General features: G+C 44.7%; 1 protein-coding gene across 3 annotated transcripts in view; it reads right to left on the bottom strand.

Moving 5' to 3' along the window:
• The window catches only part of MYO15B (myosin XVB), a 337,586-nt gene that overhangs the window by 186,614 nt on the left and 127,802 nt on the right, over nucleotides 1-23,170 (bottom strand). For all 3 annotated transcript variants that reach the window (XM_077459669.1, XM_077459670.1, XM_077459671.1), the window contains 2 exons: nucleotides 19,978-20,050; nucleotides 19,498-19,812 (listed from right to left, as the gene is read on the bottom strand). In XM_077459669.1, the coding sequence (XP_077315795.1) occupies nucleotides 19,498-19,812; nucleotides 19,978-20,050 (388 nt within the window). The remainder of the gene's footprint in view (nucleotides 1-19,497; nucleotides 19,813-19,977; nucleotides 20,051-23,170) is intronic.

The following is a 23,170-nucleotide window of genomic DNA, read 5'->3' as shown; positions in this document are numbered from 1 at the left end:
CGCGCTGTGTTCTGGGAACTGTGTGTCCCAGAACACAGCGCACCCCATTCACAAAACGCTGCGCGACTTGCGCATGCGCAGTAGGAAACGGGCAGTGAAGCCGCAAGGCTCCACTGCCTGTTTCCCTTAGCCAAAATGGCGGTGCCGGGACACGAGAGCTGAGGGACGGGTCAGCCTCGGGCGGCCGACATTGCGGGCGCCCTGGACAGGTAAGTGTGTTTATTAAGTCAGCAGCTACAGTGTTTTTTTAAACCGGCCCTCCTCTTTAAAGGAATATTTCATTTTTATTGTTTCACTTTAAGCATTAAAAAAATCACTGCTCCTGCTTTGATTTTTTTTTTTTTATTATTTTTTTTTTTTCCTTTTTTATCATTACAAAACATTGATATACACCTCTCACTAAACAGTTTTATCCAATAACATACAATCACATTACATCGATAAATCCTCATCAATAATTATTAAATTGCCTTCTCATTCTTCCATTACAAATATATACCATTTTCTTTATCCCTCACCCCTTCCCTCCCACCTGTCTCACACCATATCCTGGTATCGCCTCTATAGGCGTAAAAGTACCAGGAGAAAAAAAAAACAGCAGTATCCATTCCTCTCTCTCCTCCCCTCTCCCCTCTCCTCATCCCAGTCCTCACCCCCTATTCAGCTAAAATGACCCGTTCCCTATATTGAAAATATGGGGCCCAAGTCCTCAAACATTTCTCCTCTTTTTCCTTCAATGTCACAGTCAAATCCTCCATTTGTTGGATTTCTGAGATCCTTGCCAGCCATTGAGTTCTTGAAGGAGGTACAGTATATTGCTTTTCTTTTTTTACAATTTCTTTATTTTTTCCCCTTTTTTCCTTCATATAAACAAGAATGGAATTTTACATAAACAGTCTGAATATCATACATCGAATTTCCATATTTATACATAGTAAAAAGAAAAACATAACAATTCCTTCTATTTCCTTTACCTCTTGCTTCCCTTATAGTGTAATATATAAATCCAAGGAAAAAAAAAAAAGCTAATTTGATGGTAATGTATGGGGACGCCGTCGAGGAAACTCCTCCCTCTGAATTCGGTCCCACATACCCTATGTCTGGTCCTGGGTTGGTACTATTCCCAGCCAGGTCAAAGTTTTATTGTTATCTTCTTATTTCTCATCTCCCCCCTTTATTTCCATCCTTGTTTCCCCCCCCCCCCCAACAAAAAAATAAATAAAATTTTAATCCCACCCCAAACCACCCCCCTCAACACTTCCACAAACCAAGAAGGGGAGGGGGAGAGGGGAAGTTCTCATCTCCTTCCCCTATATCTCCCCCTCCTCCCCCCTAGATCGCATCAATCTGTCTCTTTCCCTCCTCCGAAGAGATATAAAGATTCCATGGTGTCCATATTTCTAAGTAGGCTTTTCCTAGCTGTCCATATTAGGTCTTCCATCCTGTTCACCTCCTCAACTTTCTTCAGCCACATGCTCACACTAGGGGGTTGTGTTTGTTTCCACCTAAGTGTTATACATGCCTTGGCTGTGTTTACCAAGTGACACAGAATGGAATTCCTATATATATTCCCCGGGATCTCTGACAAATGCAAGAGAAATACTGCTGGGTCTTCCCGTATTTCTACTTCACTGAATTTTTGAATAATCTCTCGTACGTCCTTCCAATATTTCTCAATTTTTGGGCATGACTAAAATATATGTAGAAAATTTCCCACTTCTTTCTGACACCTCCAACACTTACTTGATGTATGAGGGAAATATTTTTGAAGTTTTTCTGGTGTTCTGTACCACTGTGAAATGATTTTATAATTAGTTTCTTGTAGTTTTGTACATGTTGCTGTTTTAAAGATAGATTGTATCATATTTTTCTTCTGCTCCTCGGAAAAAGTCCTTCCTAGGTCTATTTCCCACTTCCGAAAGAACGGTAGCTGAAAATTTTCTACTGGTTTAATCAATAACGCGTACATTTTCTAAATTACATGCGTAATTGGCTCCTTTTCCATACAGAGTTTCTCAAATGGCGTATAGCCATGGTCTAATAACTCTGGCGCTATCTCTGTACTTAAAAAATGTCCTAGTTGTGCCGCCTGCCAGAAATCTAATTGGAAGGGGCCTTTTCTATCCATCATCTCCTGCATTGTTGGCCATTTGCCTATTTTTATGAAATGTGAGGCTTGATATATTCCTTTTTTAATCAGCTTGTCAAAAGGTCCTTTCTGTATGCCTGGTATGAATCGGGGATTACCTAATATAGGGACTAGAGGGGAATTCTGTGTCGATATCTTATTCTTAACTAAGAGATTGTAACATATCTGTAGTGTGGGTCCTATTGTAGGATGTAACTTCGTATCCAATGTCAGGTTTCTATAGCACCAAGGTGCTCTATGTAGTAGCTCCCTACATTGTGCTTGCTCTAAATTTACCCATATTTTCTGGTCTCCATGTCGGCACCAGTCCAACAGTCGGCCTAGATGTATTGCCTGATAATATTTATATATGTCCGGTGTTGCCAGTCCCCCGTATTGCTTCGGTAATGTTAATAGTGTCCTCCGTATCCTTGGTTGTTTATCTGCCCATATAAATTTCATGAATAATGTTTGTATAGTTCTAAAAAATTTCCTTGGCATTAGAATTGTAATTGCCTGGAGGAGGTACAGGAGTTTTGGCAGAATATTCATCTTGATTATATTATTTCTTCCAAACCAAGAATGTATTCCCCTATGCCATCTCTCCAGGCATCCACGTACCATCTTCAATGCCGGCACAAAATTTAATTCATATATTTTATTGGGGTCTGTTGCAATCATTATTCCTAAATATTTCAGGCCTTGATTCGTCCAATTAAATGTGTAATTTAGTTTTATTAATCTCTTCATTTTCTCTGGGACTGCTATCATCAAGGCTTCTGACTTGGAACAGTTTATTTTAAAGTAGGATAGTATACTGTATGCCTCAATTTCCTTAAATAGATTTGGGAGCGAAATTGTCGGATTCGTCACTGTAAAAAGCATATCATCTGCATATGCTGCCACTTTATTATGAGTTCCTCCTATGGTTATTCCTTGTATATCCCTGTTAAGCCTTACTCTACATAGCAGTGGTTCGAGGGTCAACGCGAATAACAAAGGGGACAGTGGACATCCCTGTCTGGTCCCATTTGTTATCGGAAAAGATGAAGATACCACTCCGTTTACTCTTACTTGAGCTGCAGGTTTTTTATACAAACTTGCTATCCAGCCTATCATTTTCCCCCCTAACTTTATATGTCGGAGTACCGAGAACATGAACCCCCACCCTACCCGGTCAAAAGCCTTTTCTGCATCTGTTCCTAAAAATATGCAAGGGGTCTCGGCGGAGTTGGCTGTATGCATTAAGTTTAAGGCCTTGATAGTATTGTCTCTTGATTCTCTTGTTGGGACAAATCCCACTTGGTCTTGATGAATCAAAGAAGGCAAGTACTGTTGTATCCTCAAGGCCAATATTTTACTGAATATTTTAAGATCCGCGTTCAGCAAGGATATTGGCCTATAACTTCCACATTGTTTCGGGTCTTTACCTTCTTTCTGTATCACTGTAATTGTAGCTTTAACTGTTTCTGAGTGGAAAGTCAATATGTCTCCTATTTCATTGAACAATTTAACCATATATGGGCATAGTTCTGGCATAAGCATCTTATAATACTGGGCTGAGAATCCATCTGGGCCAGGTGCTTTCCCACTTTTTATCTGTTTTATCGTGTTTTGTACCTCATCTAGTGTGATTGGCGATTCCATCTCCTCCCGTGCAGTGCTTGTCAGAGACGGCATTTCACTTGAGCTTATATATTCGTTTATCTTAGCCTGATCTGATGCTCTCAGGTTCAAATTATACAGTGAGGAGTAAAAATCGCCAAACACACCAGCAATCTGTTCTGGCATCCGCTCTTCCTCCCCATCTTTTTTCCTAATTGTAGGTATGTATGTCTTCGTTTGTATTTCCCGTAATGCTCTCGCCAATTGTTTTCCGCATTTATTGCCGGATTCATAACTACACTTACGTCCTATCTGAATTGCCATTTTAGCTCTATACTGTAACAGATCTGTCACTTGCCTACGTGTACTTATTAATTCTTGTTTAACTTCTAAATTCTGAGCATGTTTATGTTGGGCTTCTAAGTGTTGCATTTTTGCTAAAAGTTATGTTAACTTAGTTTCTCTTTCCTTCTTAATCCTTGCTCCATGCTTAATCAGTACTCCTCTAATTACTGCCTTGTGCGTTTCCCAGATTGTTCCCGAGGAACTTTCTGGACCTTCATTCTCCTGAAAAAATAATTTTATCTCCTTTCGGACATCCTCCAGCACTAAGGGGTCTTGAAGGAGACTCTCATTGAGTTTCCACATCCTAGGGGTTAAATGTTTTTTTCCCGTTAGATTATATTTTAAAAAGATTGGGGCATGATCTGACCAGGTGATTAAACCAATAGTGGCTTCCTTAACTGAGGGTAGTTGTTTATGCGGAATAAAGAATATATCTATCCGTGAGTACACTCTATGCAGATTAGAAAAAAAAGAGTAGTCTCTTTCCTTGGGGTGTAATAATCGCCATATATCTACCAGTTTTGTTTCTATTATTGCCTGAGATATCCTCTTTCTTATTTTAGGTGTCACTGACGATGTCCCGGATGAGGTGTCTTCACTAGGGATTAATGGAATATTAAGGTCTCCCCCCATAATCAACTGTCCTTCTACGAATTCCATAAGTTTATCAAATGTCTCTTTAACAAAAGAGTCTTGTTGTATATTGGGGGCATAATATGTTGCTAATGTTACTCCTACCCCTCCTATAGTCCCCTTTACGAACAAATACCTTCCCTTTGCATCTATCAAGGAATCTCTGTGATTCCATGCTACTGTATTTGATATCATAATGGTTACTCTCTTGGTTTTGGAATCCGGATTGAATGCGTGGTAGACCATTGGATAACCCGTATTCCTTAACAAAGGGAGATTGTTTTCTCTGAAATGCGTTTCTTGAATAAACGCTACATCTATCTTCAGTCTCTTTAAATCATGGAATAACATTCGTCTTTTTTCAGGGACATTCAATCCCTTTACTTTCAAGGACATTATTTTTAAAGTTTCCATATCTCTTCGGAAAGAGAGGCAAAACACAAAACAGAAAAAAAACAAAAAAAAAAACCCTTTAAGTCTACCCCCTCCCACCCCCCTCCCGTCCAATTTACTACTCCCTCCCTCCCTCACTACCAATCCCTGGGTTGGCCGTTTACCCACGGCCTCCCCACGAATCTCAAAGCTCTACTGCTTTTAACCACTCAATTTCCGGACCCTCCGGATTATGAGTGTTGACCTAATGGGGTTTTGTGGTTGTGCATGGCTGCTCCAGGTCGAGCTTTCCCCGTGCACTCCGCCAGTCTTTTATAATAACGCGTTTTCTAATGTCACCTGTTACTTCACTACACATTGTGTCTACTCCAACATGGCTCTTGCAAAAGAAAGGAGAGATCGCAGAAGAGAAAAAAAAAAAAAAAAAAAGAGAGACCAAATTAAATATGTCCGTCCATATCCGTCTATATATATATATATATATATATATATATACACATGCATACATATACACATGTATGGACACACACACACAACTGGACCTGTGTAAGCAAGTACCCACGTTTGTCCACCACTTAAGCCTCCCCTATGTTTATATTGATCACACCCCCCTCATTCCCATTTTCCATATCTCCTCTCTGTTTCTCTCTCCCCTCCTCCAAGAGCCATATTGTGTATCAACCTTATTCCAACAATACAATACAATACATTAATACACTAATACAGCAAACAATAACACCATTCATTCCTCATCCTTTTTCAACTAAGAGGGGGAAAAAAAAAAACGGGGGGGGGGGGGGGGGGTTAAGAGAGGAAAAGGAGGGAAGGGGGGGCGGTAAAACCGAAGGGTACATCTCATGGAAGTATTTTATTCATCTTTAGGTTCAGATAGGGGGGTCCAATCCCATGGGCCTTCCGTTTCCCCCAGGTCCCTGACTATGTGCTTTTATTTTATTAATGATGATATTAGTGATTAGTGATATTAGTGATTAACAATGTTTGTTATTTAACTTCTTTAAAAAAATAAAATAAAAAAATTAATAAAAAACAAGAACAAACAATTCCTTGTGTTATTATTAAATATACTCTCCTTCTCTAACCCTCCCTCACCTGCTCATTATCTCTCCCATTATCCCTCCCTAAGTCCAAGCCCACCCTTGTGCCACCATCATATGTATTCACTAACCCACCTCTCCTTTACCCCCTCCCTTTCTCAAAAAAAAAAAAAAAAAAAAAAGAAGATTTATATACCCCCCCCCAACACTTCTAAGAAAAAAATCAATCCCAAAAAAAGGACACGGCAAACCCCTATCCTCACATTTTCTCCCAACCATCTCTTTACCCCCTCGTGAAATATAATATTCTCCTAAGTGACCACCTCTTCTAGGAACCTAGGTTATGTAAGTCCCCCAAGGGACCCGATCCCCCCCCTCTCCCCCTTCCCTCCTTCTCTCCCTCCATATTTATATATATAATCATATGATCATATTTATGTATTTATCTTGAACTCTCCGTCTATATCTCCTATCTTATTCCCCCTCCGTCCCACCCCCCTCCCTCCTCCAATCCTCCTCCTCCCACCTGCTACCCCCACCTCATCCCTCATTATCTCCATTCATACCAATCCAAAAAAAATAAAAAAATGGGAACAGATCTCACTCCACTCATATTTCTCAAATCATCATGGGAGGAAGTAATTAAACAAGTTGGGAACCTGGTCAATGGGGGAAGAGGGAAAAAAAAAAAAAAACCCCAGAAAACGCAGAAAAACAAATTCGGAGGTATGGCTTAATTTGGCTTAATTTCCAGCGTGTGTCCCAGTATACTGTAACATATTTCTCTCTTCCTTCTCACTCCCTCTCCTCCCTCTCCTTCCCTCCTATATTTCTGGCTTTTTTCTCTGTAGCAGAGAAAGTGGGAGTCTCCAATTCGGCACCATAAACGGCTCAACACCTATGAAGGCACATAGCTTTGAAAGATCGCTGTAAAGTCGCAATGAGCATGTAGATGTTCCTTTTCTTATTACCACAGCAAGCGGGTATTTGCATCTGTATGTGTATCCCTCCCGTCGTACACAGTCCAAGACAGTTCGCAACTGTGCTCTGCGCTGTAATGTGGCCCGCGAAAGGTCAGGTAAGAGCTTCACTACTGACCCCTCTATCTCAATAGTGCCGGCCTCCCATGCCTTCCTCAGCAGAGTCTCCTTATGCGCATACCTATGGAGGCGGCAAATTATATCCCTGGGTCTTTGGGGGTCTATCGATTTAGGTCCTAGCGCCCTGTGTACTCTGTCCAAGTCCATGTTAGCCGGGACATTACCCTCTAAAACTTTGTGAAAGACGCTCATTACCTTCCCCTGCAAGTCCTCCTGTTCAGCGACTTCAGGGACGCCTCGGAGCCTCAGGTTACAGCGACGGCTGCGATCCTCAAGTTCCTCGATCTGAAGCTGCATCTCCGCCATCGTCTCGCCATGCTCCTTACTCTCCCTCTCCACTCTCTCTATTTTTCCTCCAAATGAAGACACTCTTACCTCCCCCACTGTCAGGCGGTCGGCAATGAGCTGAATCTCAGTATGCACCTGCTGGATCTCCGCACGGTGAGTCTCCTCCACTCTCTTAATGAGAGCCTCTATATCGGCTTTCGTTGGTAAAGCCTGAATTAGACTCTTCAGAGCCTCTGCTTCTGATCGTATACGGCGGGGGGCAGCCTCCTCGTCTTCCACTCCGCTGTTCCCTGCATCAATTGAGCTCTTCATCTCTCCTCTATTCAGCTGCACACTCACCGCCTCACGGGGCTTGGCTGTATCCGTGATCTCAGCGATATGCCCGGCAGCCGACATCCGCCTAGGGGAGAAATACTGCTGTATAGCAGACTGGGGGCCACCGCACCCTGCAGCTCTACGGGAGGTTTTCGTTTCCCTCTGTCTAGGTGCGCTCATCCCGGGATCTTCAGGCACAAATGTCCTGTGACTGGCGGTTCTGCTCGGAGCACGGACTCTGCGCGCCCTCACTCAGCCATGCTCAGACCACCAGTATATTGCTTTTCCACAAAGCTGGAATACATGCTTTAGCTGCAGTGAGCAGATGTTTTAACAATGAGTTTTTATACTTCTCATTCGGTATCGGGGTATCATGTAATAAGTAAGCTGCTGGATTTTCTCCAAGCATCATACCCGTGATCGCTTCTACCGTCACCTCAACCATCTTCCAAAAATCCCTCAGCCTTGGGCATTCCCAAAAGATGTGTATCATGGTGCCTTCTGATTCCTCACATCTCCAAACATCAGATACTTGGGGAAACGTCTGGTGTAGTGCTGCTGGGGTTCTGTACCACCTAGTGAGGATTTTATACCCTCCTTCTTGATACCTATTTGCCAATGAGACCTTATGGGCAAATAGTAAGATCCTCTCCTTTTGGGCCTGTGAGAAAGACACCCCCAGATCCACCTCCCCTGCTGTATGAAGGGCAGTATCTGTGGGTTCTCGACCTCAATTAACTTTCAATCTCTCTGATAGACATAACTCGCCCTTCTGTTGAAAAATGCACAAGCCTACTGATGCCTCTACTTGCCAGAGCCCTAAAACAGGGATCTGTCATTCCTGGTTGAAAGGTTAATGTACCCAGTACTGGAATCATCGGAGTTGGATCTGACGTGATGGGGGTGGTTTTAAACAGCCTTTTGACAGTTTGTATCGTTCCAACCACTACGGGGTGTCTCTTAACAGAATATGGGATATCTCTTTCTGGAATCCAGACAATTCCCTCTAATGGAAAGTCAATAGTTGCCTGTTCCATTTCAATCCATTTTTTTTCTTATGGACACACCAATCCACCACCCTTGCCAGCTGCGAGGCCTGATAATATTTACCTGGATCTGGGACCCCGGCCCCTCCTTTCTCCTTTGGAAGGGATAGAATGTTTCTACTTAATCTCGCTGGTTTTCCAGCCCATATAAAACTCATAAACTCGGATCTAATATCCCTCCAAAATTTTATTGGAATTTTTATGGGTATTGTTTGAAACAAACACAACAACAGCCTTGGCATAACATTCATTTTAACGATATTGATCCTGCCAAACCATGTGAAAATCTCTCTATTCCAGCGCTGAAAATCCAGTCTAAGTTGTCGAACCATTGGAGCATAATTCAGCAAAAAAATTCTAGCTAGCTTCTTTGGTATCTTTGTTCCCAAATAGCCGAGATGTGAGCCTGTCCACTTGAAGGAGAATTGGGAGGCAATCTGATGTTGAAGGGTAGGACTCAACTCCACCCCCATCGCCTCCGATTTTTCATAGTTCACCTCAAAATTGGACAGTTCTCCGTATCTACGTATTTCCTGTACTAGTGATGGAAGAGATGTCAGGGGGGACATGATAAAAAAAACATCAAATCATCCGCAAAAGCGGCAACTTTATGTTCTCCACTCTTCGTCCAGATCCCTCTAACATCTCCATTAGCTCTAATCATTCTTAAAAACGGTTCAAGAGTGAGGATGAAAATAATGGGTGATAACGGGCAACTCTGGCGAGTCCCATTTAATATAGGAAAGGGCTCTGACAGTATATCATTGATCTTGACTCGAACTGACGGTTTGGAATAGATATTTAATATCCAGCTCTGCATTACTTCCACCAGTCCAATATGTTGCATCATAGCTTTTAAGAAACTCCTATCAACTCTGTCAAAAGCTTTCTCCGCATTGGTGGAGATCAGCACTAGGGGGATATGCTGGGTCTGAGAAAGATGTATAGCACTCATCACCCTCTGGGTGTTCTCTCTACCCTCCCTGTCTGGAATAAAAACCCACCTGATCCGGGTCTATCAGACTAGGAATATGGCTCAGTAATCTAGTAGCTATAATCTTTGTAAAGATCTTTAAGTCCACATTAAGCAGAGATATTGGACGTTAGCTGGAGCATACAGATGGATCCTTCTCTTCCTGGGAAATAACTGCTATATGGGCCAGTAGTGTTTCAGCTGGTATCCTTTGCCCTTCTCGTAGGGAGTTGAAGGCAGCCACAAATCTCTGTGCTAATTTCTCTGAAAATACCCTATAATACGATAAGGTATAGCCATCTGGTCCGGGAGCCCTACCTGGCTTCAGAGATTTGAGAACCGCCTGAAACTTGTCCACCTTTAACCACTTTCAGACCGGACCATTTTGCTGGTAAATGACCAGAGGTCTTTTTACACTTTGGCACTGCGCTGCTTTAACTGGTAATTGCGCGGTCATGCAATGTTGTACCCAAACAAAATTTGCGTCCTTTTCTTCCCACAAATAGAGCTTTCTTTTGATGGTATTTGATTGCCTCTGCGATTTTTATTTTTTGCGATATAAACGTAAAAAGACCGCAAATTTTGAAAAAAAATGATATTTTCTACTTTTTGTTATTAGAAAAATCCAATAAACTCAATTTTAGTCATACATTTAGGCCAAAATGTATTCAGCCACATGTCTTTGGTAAAAAAAAAGTCAATAATTGTATATTTATTGGTTTGCGCAAAAGTTGTCACATCTACAAACTAAGGTACGTTTTCTGGAATTTACGCAGCTTTTAGTTTACGACTGCCTATCTCATTTCTTGAGGTGCTAAAATGGCAGGGCAGTACAAAACCCCCCCAAATGACCCCATTTTGGAAAGTAGACCCCCTAAGGAAATTGATAAGAGGTATGTTGAGCCCATTGAATATTTTATTTTTTTGCCTCAAGCGATTGAATAATGACAAAAAAAAATTATTTTTTTTTTTTTTACACAAAGTTGTCACTAAATGATATATTGCTCACACATGCTATGGGCGTATGTGAAATGACACCCCAAAATAAATTCTGCTGCTTCTCCTGAGTACGGGGATACCACATATGTGGGACTTTTTGGGAGCCTAGCCGCGTACGGGGCCCCGAAAACCAAGCACCGCCTTCAGGCTTTCTAAGGGCGTAAATTTTTGAGTTCACTTCTCACTACCTATTACAGTTTTGAAGGCCATAAAATGCCAAGATGGCACAAAACCCCCACAAATGACCCCATTTTAGAAAGTAGACACCCCAAGCTATTTGCTGAGAGGCATGTTGAGTTCATGGAATATTTTATATTTTGCCACAAGTTGCGGAAAAATTACAAACTTTTTTTTTTTTTTTTTTTTTTCACAAAGTTGTCACTAAATGATATATTGCTCATGCATGCCATGGGCATATGTGAAATGACACCCCAAAATAAATTCTGCTGCTTCTCCTGAGTACGGGGATACCACATATGTGGGACTTTTTGGGAGCCTAGCCGCGTACGGGGCCCCGAAAACCAAGCACCGCCTTCAGGCTTTCTAAGGGCGTAAATTTTTGAGTTCACTTCTCACTACCTATTACAGTTTTGAAGGCCATAAAATGCCAAGATGGCACAAAACCCCCACAAATGACCCCATTTTAGAAAGTAGACACCCCAAGCTATTTGCTGAGAGGCATGTTGAGTCCATGGAATATTTTATATTTTGCCACAAGTTGCGGGAAAATTACAAACTTTTTTTTTTTTTTTTTTTTCACAAAGTTGTCACTAAATGATATATTGCTCACGCATGCCATGGGCATATGTGAAATGACACCCCAAAATAAATTCTGCTGCTTCTCCTGAGTACGGGGATACCACATATGTGGGACTTTTTGGGAGCCTAGCCGCGTACGGGGCCCCGAAAACCAAGCACCTCCTTCAGGCTTTCTAAGGGCGTTACAGTTTTGAAGGCCATAAAATGCCAAGATGGCACAAACCCCCCCCAAATGACCCCATTTTGGAAAGTAGACACCCCTAAATTTAGGGGTACACTAGTGAGACTAGGTAATAAATGGCGGGTGCCCTGAAACTATAAAAAAAATAACTAACCAACCAGCGTCACCTGTAACAGTTATATGGTGATCACTGGTGAAAGGGTTAACTAGGGGGCAATCAGGGGGCTTTATGCGGTAGTATATGGGGGTCCCTGGCGCTATAAAAAGCTGCGGCGAACCTAAATACCTACCTGCCTAACTAGCGTCACCTGTGACACTAATACAGCGATCAGAAAAACGATCGCTTATTAGGCTGGGTTCACACTGGAGCGATGCGGGAACGCCACGAATGCGCGGCGGGTTCCCGCATCGCATGCCTCCCGGCGGCAGTTCACACTGCCCTATGCGAACTGCTGGGAGTGTCAGTGAAATGTTAATGACACCCCCAGATCAGTTCGCATATCGCAGTGCGATCTGCAAACTCGGATCGCATGGTGTGAACACCCATGCGATCCGATTCTGCTGCGGGCCAAAAAAAGGGTCCCGTGCGAATTTGCGGCGGGTGCAGCGGGTGTGGCGGGTGCGGCGAATGGCTGAACTCGAATCGCACAGAGATCGGATGTGATTTGCACTGCAGTGCGGTGCGAATCACATCCGTTCTCATAAACCGCTGCAATGTGAACCCAGCCTTAGTGACACTGGCGACGGGGGGTGATCACGGGGTTAAACCTTTATTGGGGGGGTTAGGGGGGTACCTTAGAACTAAAGGGGGCTAACCCTAACTGCCCTAACAGTTATTAGTCACAAATGACACCCGCCGGGTGATCAGGGGGTTAAACCTTTATTAGGTAATAAATGGCGGGTGCCCTGAAACTATAAAAAAATAACTAACCAACCAGCGTCACCTGTAACAGTTATATGGTGATCACAGGTGAAAGGGTTAACTAGGGGGCAATCAGGGGGCTTTATGCGGTAGTATATGGGGGTCCCTGGCGCTATAAAAAGCTGCGGCGAACCTAAATACCTACCTGCCTAACTAGCGTCACCTGTGACACTAATACGGCGATCAGAAAAATGATCGCTTATTAGGCTGGGTTCACACTGGAGCGATGCGGAAACGCCGCGAATCCGCGGCGGGTTCCCGCATCGCATGCCTCCCGGCGGCAGTTCACACTGCCCTATGCGAACTGCTGGGAGTGTCAGTGAAATGTTACTGACACCCCCAGATCAGTTCGCATATCGCAGTGCGATCTGCAAACTCGGATCGCATGGTGTGAACACCCATGCGATCCGATTCTGCTGCGGGCCAAAAAAAGGGTCCCGTGCGAATTTGCGGCGGGTGCGGCGGGTGTGGCGGGTGCGGCGAATGGCTGAACTCGAATCGCACAGAGATCGGATGTGATTTGCACTGCAGTGCGGTGCGAATCACATCCGTTCTCATAAACCGCTGCAATGTGAACCCAGCCTTAGTGACACTGGCGACGGGGGGTGATCACGGGGTTAAACCTTTATTGGGGGGGTTAGGGGGGTACCTTAGAACTAAAGGGGGCTAACCCTAACTGCCCTAACAGTTATTAGTCACAAATGACACCCGCCGGGTGATCAGGGGGTTAAACCTTTATTAGGTAATAAATGGCGGGTGCCCTGAAACTATAAAAAAATAACTAACCAACCAGCGTCACCTGTAACAGTTATATGGTGATCACAGGTGAAAGGGTTAACTAGGGGGCAATCAGGGGGCTTTATGCGGTAGTATATGGGGGTCCCTGGCGCTATAAAAAGCTGCGGCGAACCTAAATACCTACCTGCCTAACTAGCGTCACCTGTGACACTAATACGGCGATCAGAAAAATGATCGCTTATTAGGCTGGGTTCACACTGGAGCGATGCGGAAACGCCGCGAATCCGCGGCGGGTTCCCGCATCGCATGCCTCCCGGCGGCAGTTCACACTGCCCTATGCGAACTGCTGGGAGTGTCAGTGAAATGTTACTGACACCCCCAGATCAGTTCGCATATCGCAGTGCGATCTGCAAACTCGGATCGCATGGTGTGAACACCCATGCGATCCGATTCTGCTGCGGGCCAAAAAAAGGGTCCCGTGCGAATTTGCGGCGGGTGCGGCGGGTGTGGCGGGTGTAGCTGATCTATCTGTGCCGTCACAAGACGTTTCCTCCTTGCCCCCAGAGATATCAAGGTCCCTCTAATAACGCACTTGTGTGTTTCCCACAGACAGAAGGGTGAAACTTCCCCTGTATCATTAGTCTCAAAAAAAGATTCCAGTTCTTGAGCTATCTGTTTCTCACACTCCAGTTCTTTCAACAGTGTCTCATTCATTTTCCAGTACCACTCTCGAGGCACTGGCTTTCCTACCTCTATAATACAACTAGTTGGTACATGGTCCGAGAGAGTAAATGATCCTATAAAGGCCTCAGATAAGTCTACCAAAACATTCTGTGAAACAAAAATGTAATCAATCCTCGTATATATTTTATGGTTAGTTGAAAAGAACGTGTAGTCTCTATCATGTACAGAGTGAGATAGTTCTCCACGTATCCACTAACTGCAACTCCTGTAGACTTCTTTTGGCTCTCTTCAACTTAGTATTTGATATATGGGAGACCCCTTTCGACACATCCAATACAGGGTTAAGTGCTATGTTAAGGTCTCCTCCCACCAATAGGGAGTCCTCCTTATGTTGCTGTATCACCTGAAGATATGTCTCTAATATAGGGATCTGGTCTTCATTTGGTAGATATAGATTTACCAAAGTGACTTTTTGGTCCCAAAGGACTCCCTTAACAATAAGGAGACGTCTTTTTTCCTCTGTAATTACTTTTATTTCCTTCCATGGAATTTGTTTCAAAATCAGAATTGAGACCCTGCTTGATTTAGCAGACTGAGGCACCATGATATACTGTCGGTATCTGTGATTTCCCAGTTTAGGAATTTTACCTTTTCTAAAATGTGTGTCCTGAAGAAGAATAATGTGCAATTTAAGTCTCCATAATTCGTCCAATAATCTTGTCCGTTTTACTGGGCTATTTAGCCCTTCCACATTATATGATGTCAAGGGTATCCTAGTCATTTTATCCCTGTCAAGTAAAGTCCACTCCCAGAATGGAAACTAATAGATCTCAAGGGGTAAGATAGAGAGGAGGAGGGGAGAAGAAGAGGAAAACGAAAAAAAAAAAAAAAATTCTAAAACACCTCTGTTATCCACCCACTGGTGGAGAGGCGTTTTATAATGGGGAAAATTATCCGGCAAGATGGAGATTGTAGATGCAACACAAACATCAGTGCAGTCCCATTCTCTTAATATCTTTATTTTAGACCTATCATCGTCTACCCCCCATATGTATTCATACTATCCTACCATAATCTTTAATTCGCAGTGCCTTTACCTTAAGAGCCCCAGCCTCCTTAATAGGCATACCATATCCCCTGGTCCCCCTCCCACCTTTGTCAAAAAAAAAATAATAAATAATAATTTGTGCACGTACTCACAAAAACACATATATGCATATAATCATACATGCACATACACACCTACATGTACATACACACATGTGTACCTAATAGCCCCGAATACCATATATAGCAGGAGGGACAGGGAGTAAGGGATAGGGAATAACTTCCCACTCCCTCCCTTCACATGTGCACACCACCACACCCCTCCCCTTCCATATATATAACACCCCCATATTAAGAGGTCCTCTCAGCACTCCTTGGGCCACATTATTCAAATTTGCCAAGTGCATCCCCACCCTCTCCACCCCCGTTGTCATTGCCAATCACATAAACGCACAGTCATCAAACACCCCATCCCCGCTCTCTCTGGCCCCTCTATTTGAGAGGCTTTATAAAAAAAATAAAAAATTCCTCCCCTTATCACATCCCTCCCACCTTTCATCCCAAAAACTTATGCAACCCACTTTTCCCATAATAAGAAATCTCTCTAACATACACATTATAACAGTGCCCCCCTTCCATCTTCTAATCAGTGTATTTATCCAGCCATCTCAAAATATTGCTGTTTTACAAAGACGCTATAATCCATAATACATTAGTGACCCTCACCTCAAAAAAAAAAAACCCTTCTGTAAACTCCACCAGTGTGACATTAAGTATAAAGCCATCATCCAGGTAAAACATGATTTTCCCAGTGAGTGAAAAAAAAAAAAAACCCTCCTCCCCTTATCACATTCGCCCCGCTGTGCCTCTAAATGGATCACTTTCCGCTCCATGTTCACAGCTTTAGCCCGGACTTCTTCTATTTCCTCTCTCAACACACCCTTTATATCATTCAACAGCGCCTGAATATCCTCCTTTCCCGGAAGAGCTAGAATCATCTGCCGTAAATCTGCATCCTAACACAGAGGGCTTAAGCTGCTGGAATTCTGCATCTGTGTCACTGTCTGTTTCCCCTTGATCGAATTGCTGTGCGGGTGAGGAGGTATTACCCTCCCCTCTCTCCGATCTTACCACCGCTATCATTTCTGCAGCTCGGACAGCTGTATCCAATACCCGCGGAACATCCGGACATAGTTCCTACACAAGTGCCATTTTCACACCCGATGCACCGCTGGTAGTATTCCTAAAGCCGCGTACACACATAGCTGTCTGTCCGACGTACTTAGTCTGGCGGACTTCCCGCCAGACTGTACGTCGGACTTTCCGAACGGGCTACTTGCCCACACATGGCACTTTTTCAGCGGACTAATACGGCGTACTAAGTCCGCCGTACTATCCGCCCTACTTTTGAAATGACCGGACTCGCCCACACACGCGGAGGAAAGTCCGCTCATTTCGAGCGCGTCCCCAGGTAGGCGGGGCCCGCGAAGGAGACGTCGCTGGCCCCGCCGCCTGGTATGGACTTAAAGGGGAACCCCAACGCCCAAAAAAATCGGCGTGGGGGTCCCCCCCGGTCCACATCAGACCCTTGTCCGAGCACGCTACCCGGCCGGCCAGGAAAAGGGGGGACGAGCGAGCGCCCCCCCCCCCTCCTGAGCCGTACCAGGCCGCGTGCCCTCAACATTGGGGGTGCCCCACCCCACAGCACCTTGTCCCCATGTTGATGAGGACAAGGGCCTCTTCCCGACAACCCTGGCCGTTGGTTGTCGGGGTCTGCGGGCGGGGGGCTTATCGGAATCCGGGAGCCCCTTTAATAAGGGGGCCCCCGGATACCGGCCCCCCACCCTATGTGAATGAGTATGCAGTACAATGTACCCCTACCCATTCACCTGTGAAAAAAAGTACAAAAAAACACAACACAGGGTTAAAATATTTTATTGCACAGCTCCGGGGGTCTTCCGTCTTCGGGGGTCTTCTCGCCGGACTCCTCCGCTATCTTCTTGTAGCTCTTTTGCTAGCGGAGGAGCCCGGCTTTCTTCCTCGCCGCCAGCCTCTTCTTCCGACTTCGAGGGTATTGTCCCCCTCTTCGGTTCTTCTGCCGGGCCACCGCACCTTCTTCTAGCTCTTTTACAGGTGGTGGCCCGGTCTTCTGTTGCCGCCGCCTTCCGTTCTTCAGTTCTTCTCTTCTTCTTCTTCAGATGTTGCCTCGTCGAGTCCTCCACTCACAATGACAGGGACCGGGCACGCGGTGACTTATATAGGGACAAGGGGCGGGGTCTTCGGTGGATGTCCCATGGGTTCATGTCACATGGGTTGATGTCACATGGCGACAGTCCCAGCATCCTCCGGTACTGTGACATCGTAAGGGGGCGGGGTCACCATGTGACATGAACCCATGTGACATCGACCGAAGACCCCGCCCCTTGTCCCTATATAAGTCGCTGCGTGCCCGCTCCCCGTCATTGTGAGCGGAGGACTCGGCGAGGCAACATCTGAAGAAGAAGAAGAAGAGAAGAACGGAAGGCAGCGACGGCGGCGACAGAAGACCGGGCCACCGCCTGTAAAAGAGCTAGAAGAAGGCGCGGTGGCCCGGCAGAAGAACCGAAGAGGGGGACAAGACCCCCGAAGTCGGAAGAAGAGGCCGGCGGCGAGGAAGAATGCCGGGCTCCTCCGCTAGCAAAAGAGCTACAAGAAGATAGTGGAGGAGTCCGGCGAGAAGACCCTCGAAGACGGAAGCCCCCGGGAACTGTGCAATAAATTATTTTATCTCGTGTGTTGTGTTTTTTTTGTACTTTTATTTTACAGGTGAATGGGTAGGGGTACATTGTACCCTATACTCATTCACATAGGGTGGGGGGCCGGTATCCGGGTGCCCCCTTATTAAAGGGGGCTCCCGGATTCCGATAAGCCCCCCGCCCGCAGACCCCGACAACCAACGGCCAGGGTTGTCGGGAAGAGGCCCTTGTCCTCATCAACATGGGGACTAGGTGCTTTGGGGTGCACGGCCCCCCCTTCCCCAAGGCACCCCCAATGTTGAGGGCACGCGGCCTGGTACGGCTCAGGAGGGGGGGGGGCGCTCGCTCGTCCCCCCCTTTCCTGGCCGGCCGGGTAGTGTGCTCGGACAAGGGTCTGTTGTGGACGTTGGGGGGACCCCCACGCCGATTTTTTTCGGCATTGGGGTTCCCCTTTAAGTCCATACCAGGTGGCGGGGCCGGAGGCGTCTCCTTCGCGGGCCCCGCCTACCTGGAGACCCACTCGAAATGAGCGGATTTTTCTCTGGGCGGGAAAAGTCTGCTCATTTCAAAAGTACGGCGGACTGGCACACACACGGCCGGATTGTCCGCCGAAATGCGAGTCCGGCGGGAAGATTGGAGTGTAACACGGCATTCTAAGTCCGCCGTACTTTCGGGTCAAAAAAGTATGCCGGAGGCTACACACGGGGGGATTGTTTGGCGGACTTGAGTTTGCCGGACTTTTCCAGCCGCTTGTTTGATCGTGTGTACGCGGCATTACTGTCAAATAGCACGTGATACAGTATACTGGTGTCTAGGAATGTAGGGCACTCCTGTAGCTTTCCCCTTTCTCGGGATGAAAAATAGACAGTCTTAAGCCCCGTACACACTATCAGATTGTCTGCTGAGTTTTTCCTTCAGATTTATCAAAACCATGTAGTAGAAGGGCCTGCCTGATTGCATACCCATTGAAACTCCTAAGGTTTGACCTCATATTATATGGTTTTGGTAAATCTGAAGGAAAAACTCAGCAGACAATCTGATAGTGTGTACGGGGCTTTAGAGTCTTATTCCTGATAATCTCCAGTGGGACTGCACCATGGTGCTACAGTGTTCTACACCAGTGTCTCCTCACTCCATGCTGCCAGAGCCACTCCCCCGGAAGAGTACACCTGCTTTTACACACCCTCCCGCTTTGATTATTCATGTTAATGTCCCATAGACTTTAACGGTGTTCCAGTGGCTTTCAAAATTTGCCCCGAACACCGCATATTACCGCAGAACATCCGAACAACCAAAGTTTGGCGCAAACTTATGCTCGGGCTGAACCTCCAATCCCTAGCCCTTACATAAGAAGTCTGATTTCTGGTGTTGGAGGGGTAGGAGGAGTATAGGAAGTATATATAAAGAGAGATAATATGCAATTGTACTAGCAGTGTATAAAATGCATTTATTGATTTTTCACGATTAACAACCTTGATAAGCAATTACAGTCAATAGGCAGAAAATGATTGCAGTAAGCATATTTTTCTATTAGAACATAAAGTTACTCACCTTCCAAGAGATGAAGGAAAGGGTGGAGGGGGAGGTGGAGCTCTTGGTGCCTGGAGAGGTGGAGGATCAGGAGGAAGTCCAGGTGCTGGGAAAGATGGGTGTCCTGGTGGGAGCAGTGGAGCAAAGTTTATTGGAGGTTCAGGGATGCCACCATTATCTCCAAAAGGGTATTCAGATGTTGAAAAGGGCTGAGAGGGAGCTTCATCTTCTATCTCAGCAATAACATCCAGCAAAAAGTCATCTCCTGATAGATCAAACCACTGATCACCATCCAGAATGGAAACAGACCAGCCACGAGGATTGTCCCCAGCACCTCTTCATTAAAAAAAAAAAAAAAAAAAAAAGCATGGAAGAAAATAAGTAAATAATTTCAGGAGTAAAGATAGGTCTGACACCTCAGGTGGTTACATATTTTATAACTGTCAAAGATGAGGCAAAGAAAGACAACATAAACATACTGTATATACAGAATAAAAATACCTGGATTGCAGCAGCCAGCCTGCTAGTTGTTCTCCGGTTGTCCACGAATCCACTTCTGCAGAATATTTTTCCTCTGCGATATTAAATATGGAGAAATACAATTGAAATTAAGTTTCCTACTTTACTTATCTTTCCAATATCTTCTTGAATATCTTAATACCCCAAGCCAAACATGTCACCCTAGGCTATATACAACAGTTGCCATTTTTGCTGATCTGGTTAAAACTGCTATGCTTGGAGTAACTTGTTAAACACTGGCTGTTTTAAGTAGATAACTCATTAAAAGATAATGTTGACAAACAGAGGCGGCTCTAGGCTTTGTGAGGCCTTAGGCAAAATTTAGACACGAGGCCCCACTCACGGCATGTGGCCTGGTACAGTTCAGGAGGGGGGGGGGGGCGCTCTCTCGTCCCCCCCTCTTTTCCTGCGGCCTGCCAGGTTGCGTGCTCGGATAAAGGGTCTGGTATGGATTTTTAGGGGGAACTCCATGCCATTTTTTTTTAAATTTGGCGTGGAGTTCCCCTTAAAATCCATACCACTGGTATGGACATTTAAGGGGAACCCCATGTCATTTTTTTTATTTGATTGAATTTGGGGGAAACCCACGTTTTTTTTTATCAATGACTGTTCTCTGTATTACGGGGAGCCAACAATTCATTATAGCCGCGGGTGATTTTAAATGACTTTGCAGAAATGACACTTTGTGAAGGGACAGTTCTAAGCACGGGAAACATGCGCCCCTTCACAGGCATACTATAGACAACCCCCCCCCCATACGAAATTTAAAGGAATATTACACTTTTATTGTTTCACTTTAAGCATTATTATAATCACTGCTCCCGAAAAAAAGTCTGTTTTTAAAACTGCAAATATTTTTACTAACACGTGGATATATATATATATATATATATATATATATATATATATATATATATATATATATATATATATATATATACCAATTTTTTTACTGAAAATATGTAGCAGAATACATATCAGCCTAATTTTTGGGTGTGTTTTAAAGCAGAAATTAAAAAATATAGTTTTTTTATGTTACCGGTCTTTTTTTTGTATATAGCACAAGAAATACAAAACACAGAAGTGATCAATTACCCCCAAAAGAAAGCTTGTGTGCCCCGAGTGATAAGGGAGCTCGGCGGTGATCGAGACTGCCGGGCACTCACATCGGCTCGGGGAGCGAGCGGGGGGCGCGCACGCGTGCCTCCGGCGGCACACAAGCGCCCCCTAGTGTTAGTTTATGTTACCGACGTAACATAGCAGCGATTCACGCAGCCTAGCCATGTTGCCGCAGTACAACTCCGGCAGCTGGTCGGCTAGTGTTTAAAGGTTCCTCCCTATAATTCCAGTGGTTATAAGGAGGTCATACCCTCATTTTGAGTTTATAAATTATTGTATGTAGTGGCGATTGCAATAAAGCAGTGGGAACACATACAGTATGAACCACATATTGTAGCGGGAAGAGTGGGACTTCAAGGTGGAAAGAAACTGTCAGGAACTAGAAGAAAATCTAGTCCCTGTGAGGCTTTAACCCTTTCATGCCTAAGCCTATTTCTGGCATTTGTTGCTTACAAGTTAAAATCTGTATTTTTTGCTAGAAAATGACTTAGAACCCCCATTATATTTATTTTTTTAGCAGAGACCCATGAGAATAAAATGGTGATTGTTGCACTGTATTTGCGCAGTAAAGTTAGCCCAATTTGTTTGTATGTGAAAGATGTTACACTGAGAAAATAGATACCTAACATGTCATGATTTGAAATTGCGCACACTCGACTGTGACAGGAATCACATTTAGCGGGGGGCCAGTGGAACCCAGAATATCTTAGGGAGGTTGGGGAACCCTTGTTTCAGCTCCCCATGCACCTCCTATGTCTAATTCACCCTGTGTCTATAACAGGGGCACAGGGTGACTGAGAACCCCAGTCTGATCTGTACTAATCAGACTCACTGTACAACCACACTATGTTGTGTGTTTGTGTATATATATGTATATATATATATATATATATATATATATATATATATATATATATATATATTATATTGTCTCATACCATGGTGTGCTCTGTGTTTGGTCATTTGGGGGGGGGGTGTGGCTGTATTCCATTGTTCTATTGTGTCTGCCTGCCTTGGGTATTATGGGATGTGTATGTAGATTAGCTAGGGGAGGGGGCAAATTCCTCCAACAGCTCTCCCTGCAGATTGCACAGTCTACTGAGGAGAAGTTTGAATATCTCTGTGTACCTGTGTTTCAAAAAACATTTCCATGTTGCAGTTTTGTAACTGAGCTAGTCTTGCCTGGTTCTTACAATATATGGGCTGTAATATCTAATATCTGAAGTTCCAGAATGAAGGAAGCAGTGTGCTGATGGAAGCACTCAAGCGGAGTGTAGGATCTTCCGTTACATTGATCAGACTGGGGTTCTCGGTCACCCTGTGCTCCTATTAGAGACACAGGGTGACTTAGACATAGGAGGTGCATGGGGATTCTGGGTTCCACGGGCCCCCCCGCCCAAAGTGACTCACATTACAGTGACAAACTACGTTACTTAAAAATCTCCAAAGACAACGCTTTAAAAATGTCTACAGGTTACCAATTTAGAGTTACATAGGAGGTCTTGCACTAGAATTATTGCTCTCGCTCTAATGATCATGGTGATACCTCACCTGTGTGGTTTGAATACCATTTCCATTTGCGGTGCAACTTAAATATGCATTTGCTTCTGCGCACGAGCACGGTGGGGCGCTTTAAATGTAAACATCTCTTGTGACAGCAATAGTTAGTGACAGGTACTACTTATTGAGGGATCTGGGGTCTAAAAGATCCCTGATCCCTCCTTTGCACTTAAAAGTATTCAAAACGCCAAAATTGGCATTTTGGAATACTAGTTTTTTTTTTTAATCTGCGCCATTGGCAGCCAGGTAAACTGGAAGTGTTATCATGTCATCGCTCCCGGGTTACTAGATCAGAGACCCGATCCTAGCCGATTCCAGCTTCATTCGGGTCTTCGGCCAGTCGGAGGACGCCCTGGCTGGTCACTCGAGCCACCCGGTGGGATGGGAGAGCCGCAGAAGGTGGCAGGTGGTGGGGCGGGGGGCTACTTAGGATGATCAGTTGTTATCACTAGAAAGCCAACCGCTGGCTCTAAAAATCGGTACTGGGTATAACCCC

This window comes from Lithobates pipiens, unplaced genomic scaffold (genome assembly GCF_037356315.1).
Source record: "Lithobates pipiens isolate NorthernLeopardFrog02 unplaced genomic scaffold, aLitPip1_a1.2 Scaffold_28, whole genome shotgun sequence".
Classification (NCBI taxonomy): domain Eukaryota; kingdom Metazoa; phylum Chordata; class Amphibia; order Anura; family Ranidae; genus Lithobates; species Lithobates pipiens.
This window is presented reverse-complemented; position numbering and strand designations above follow the sequence as displayed.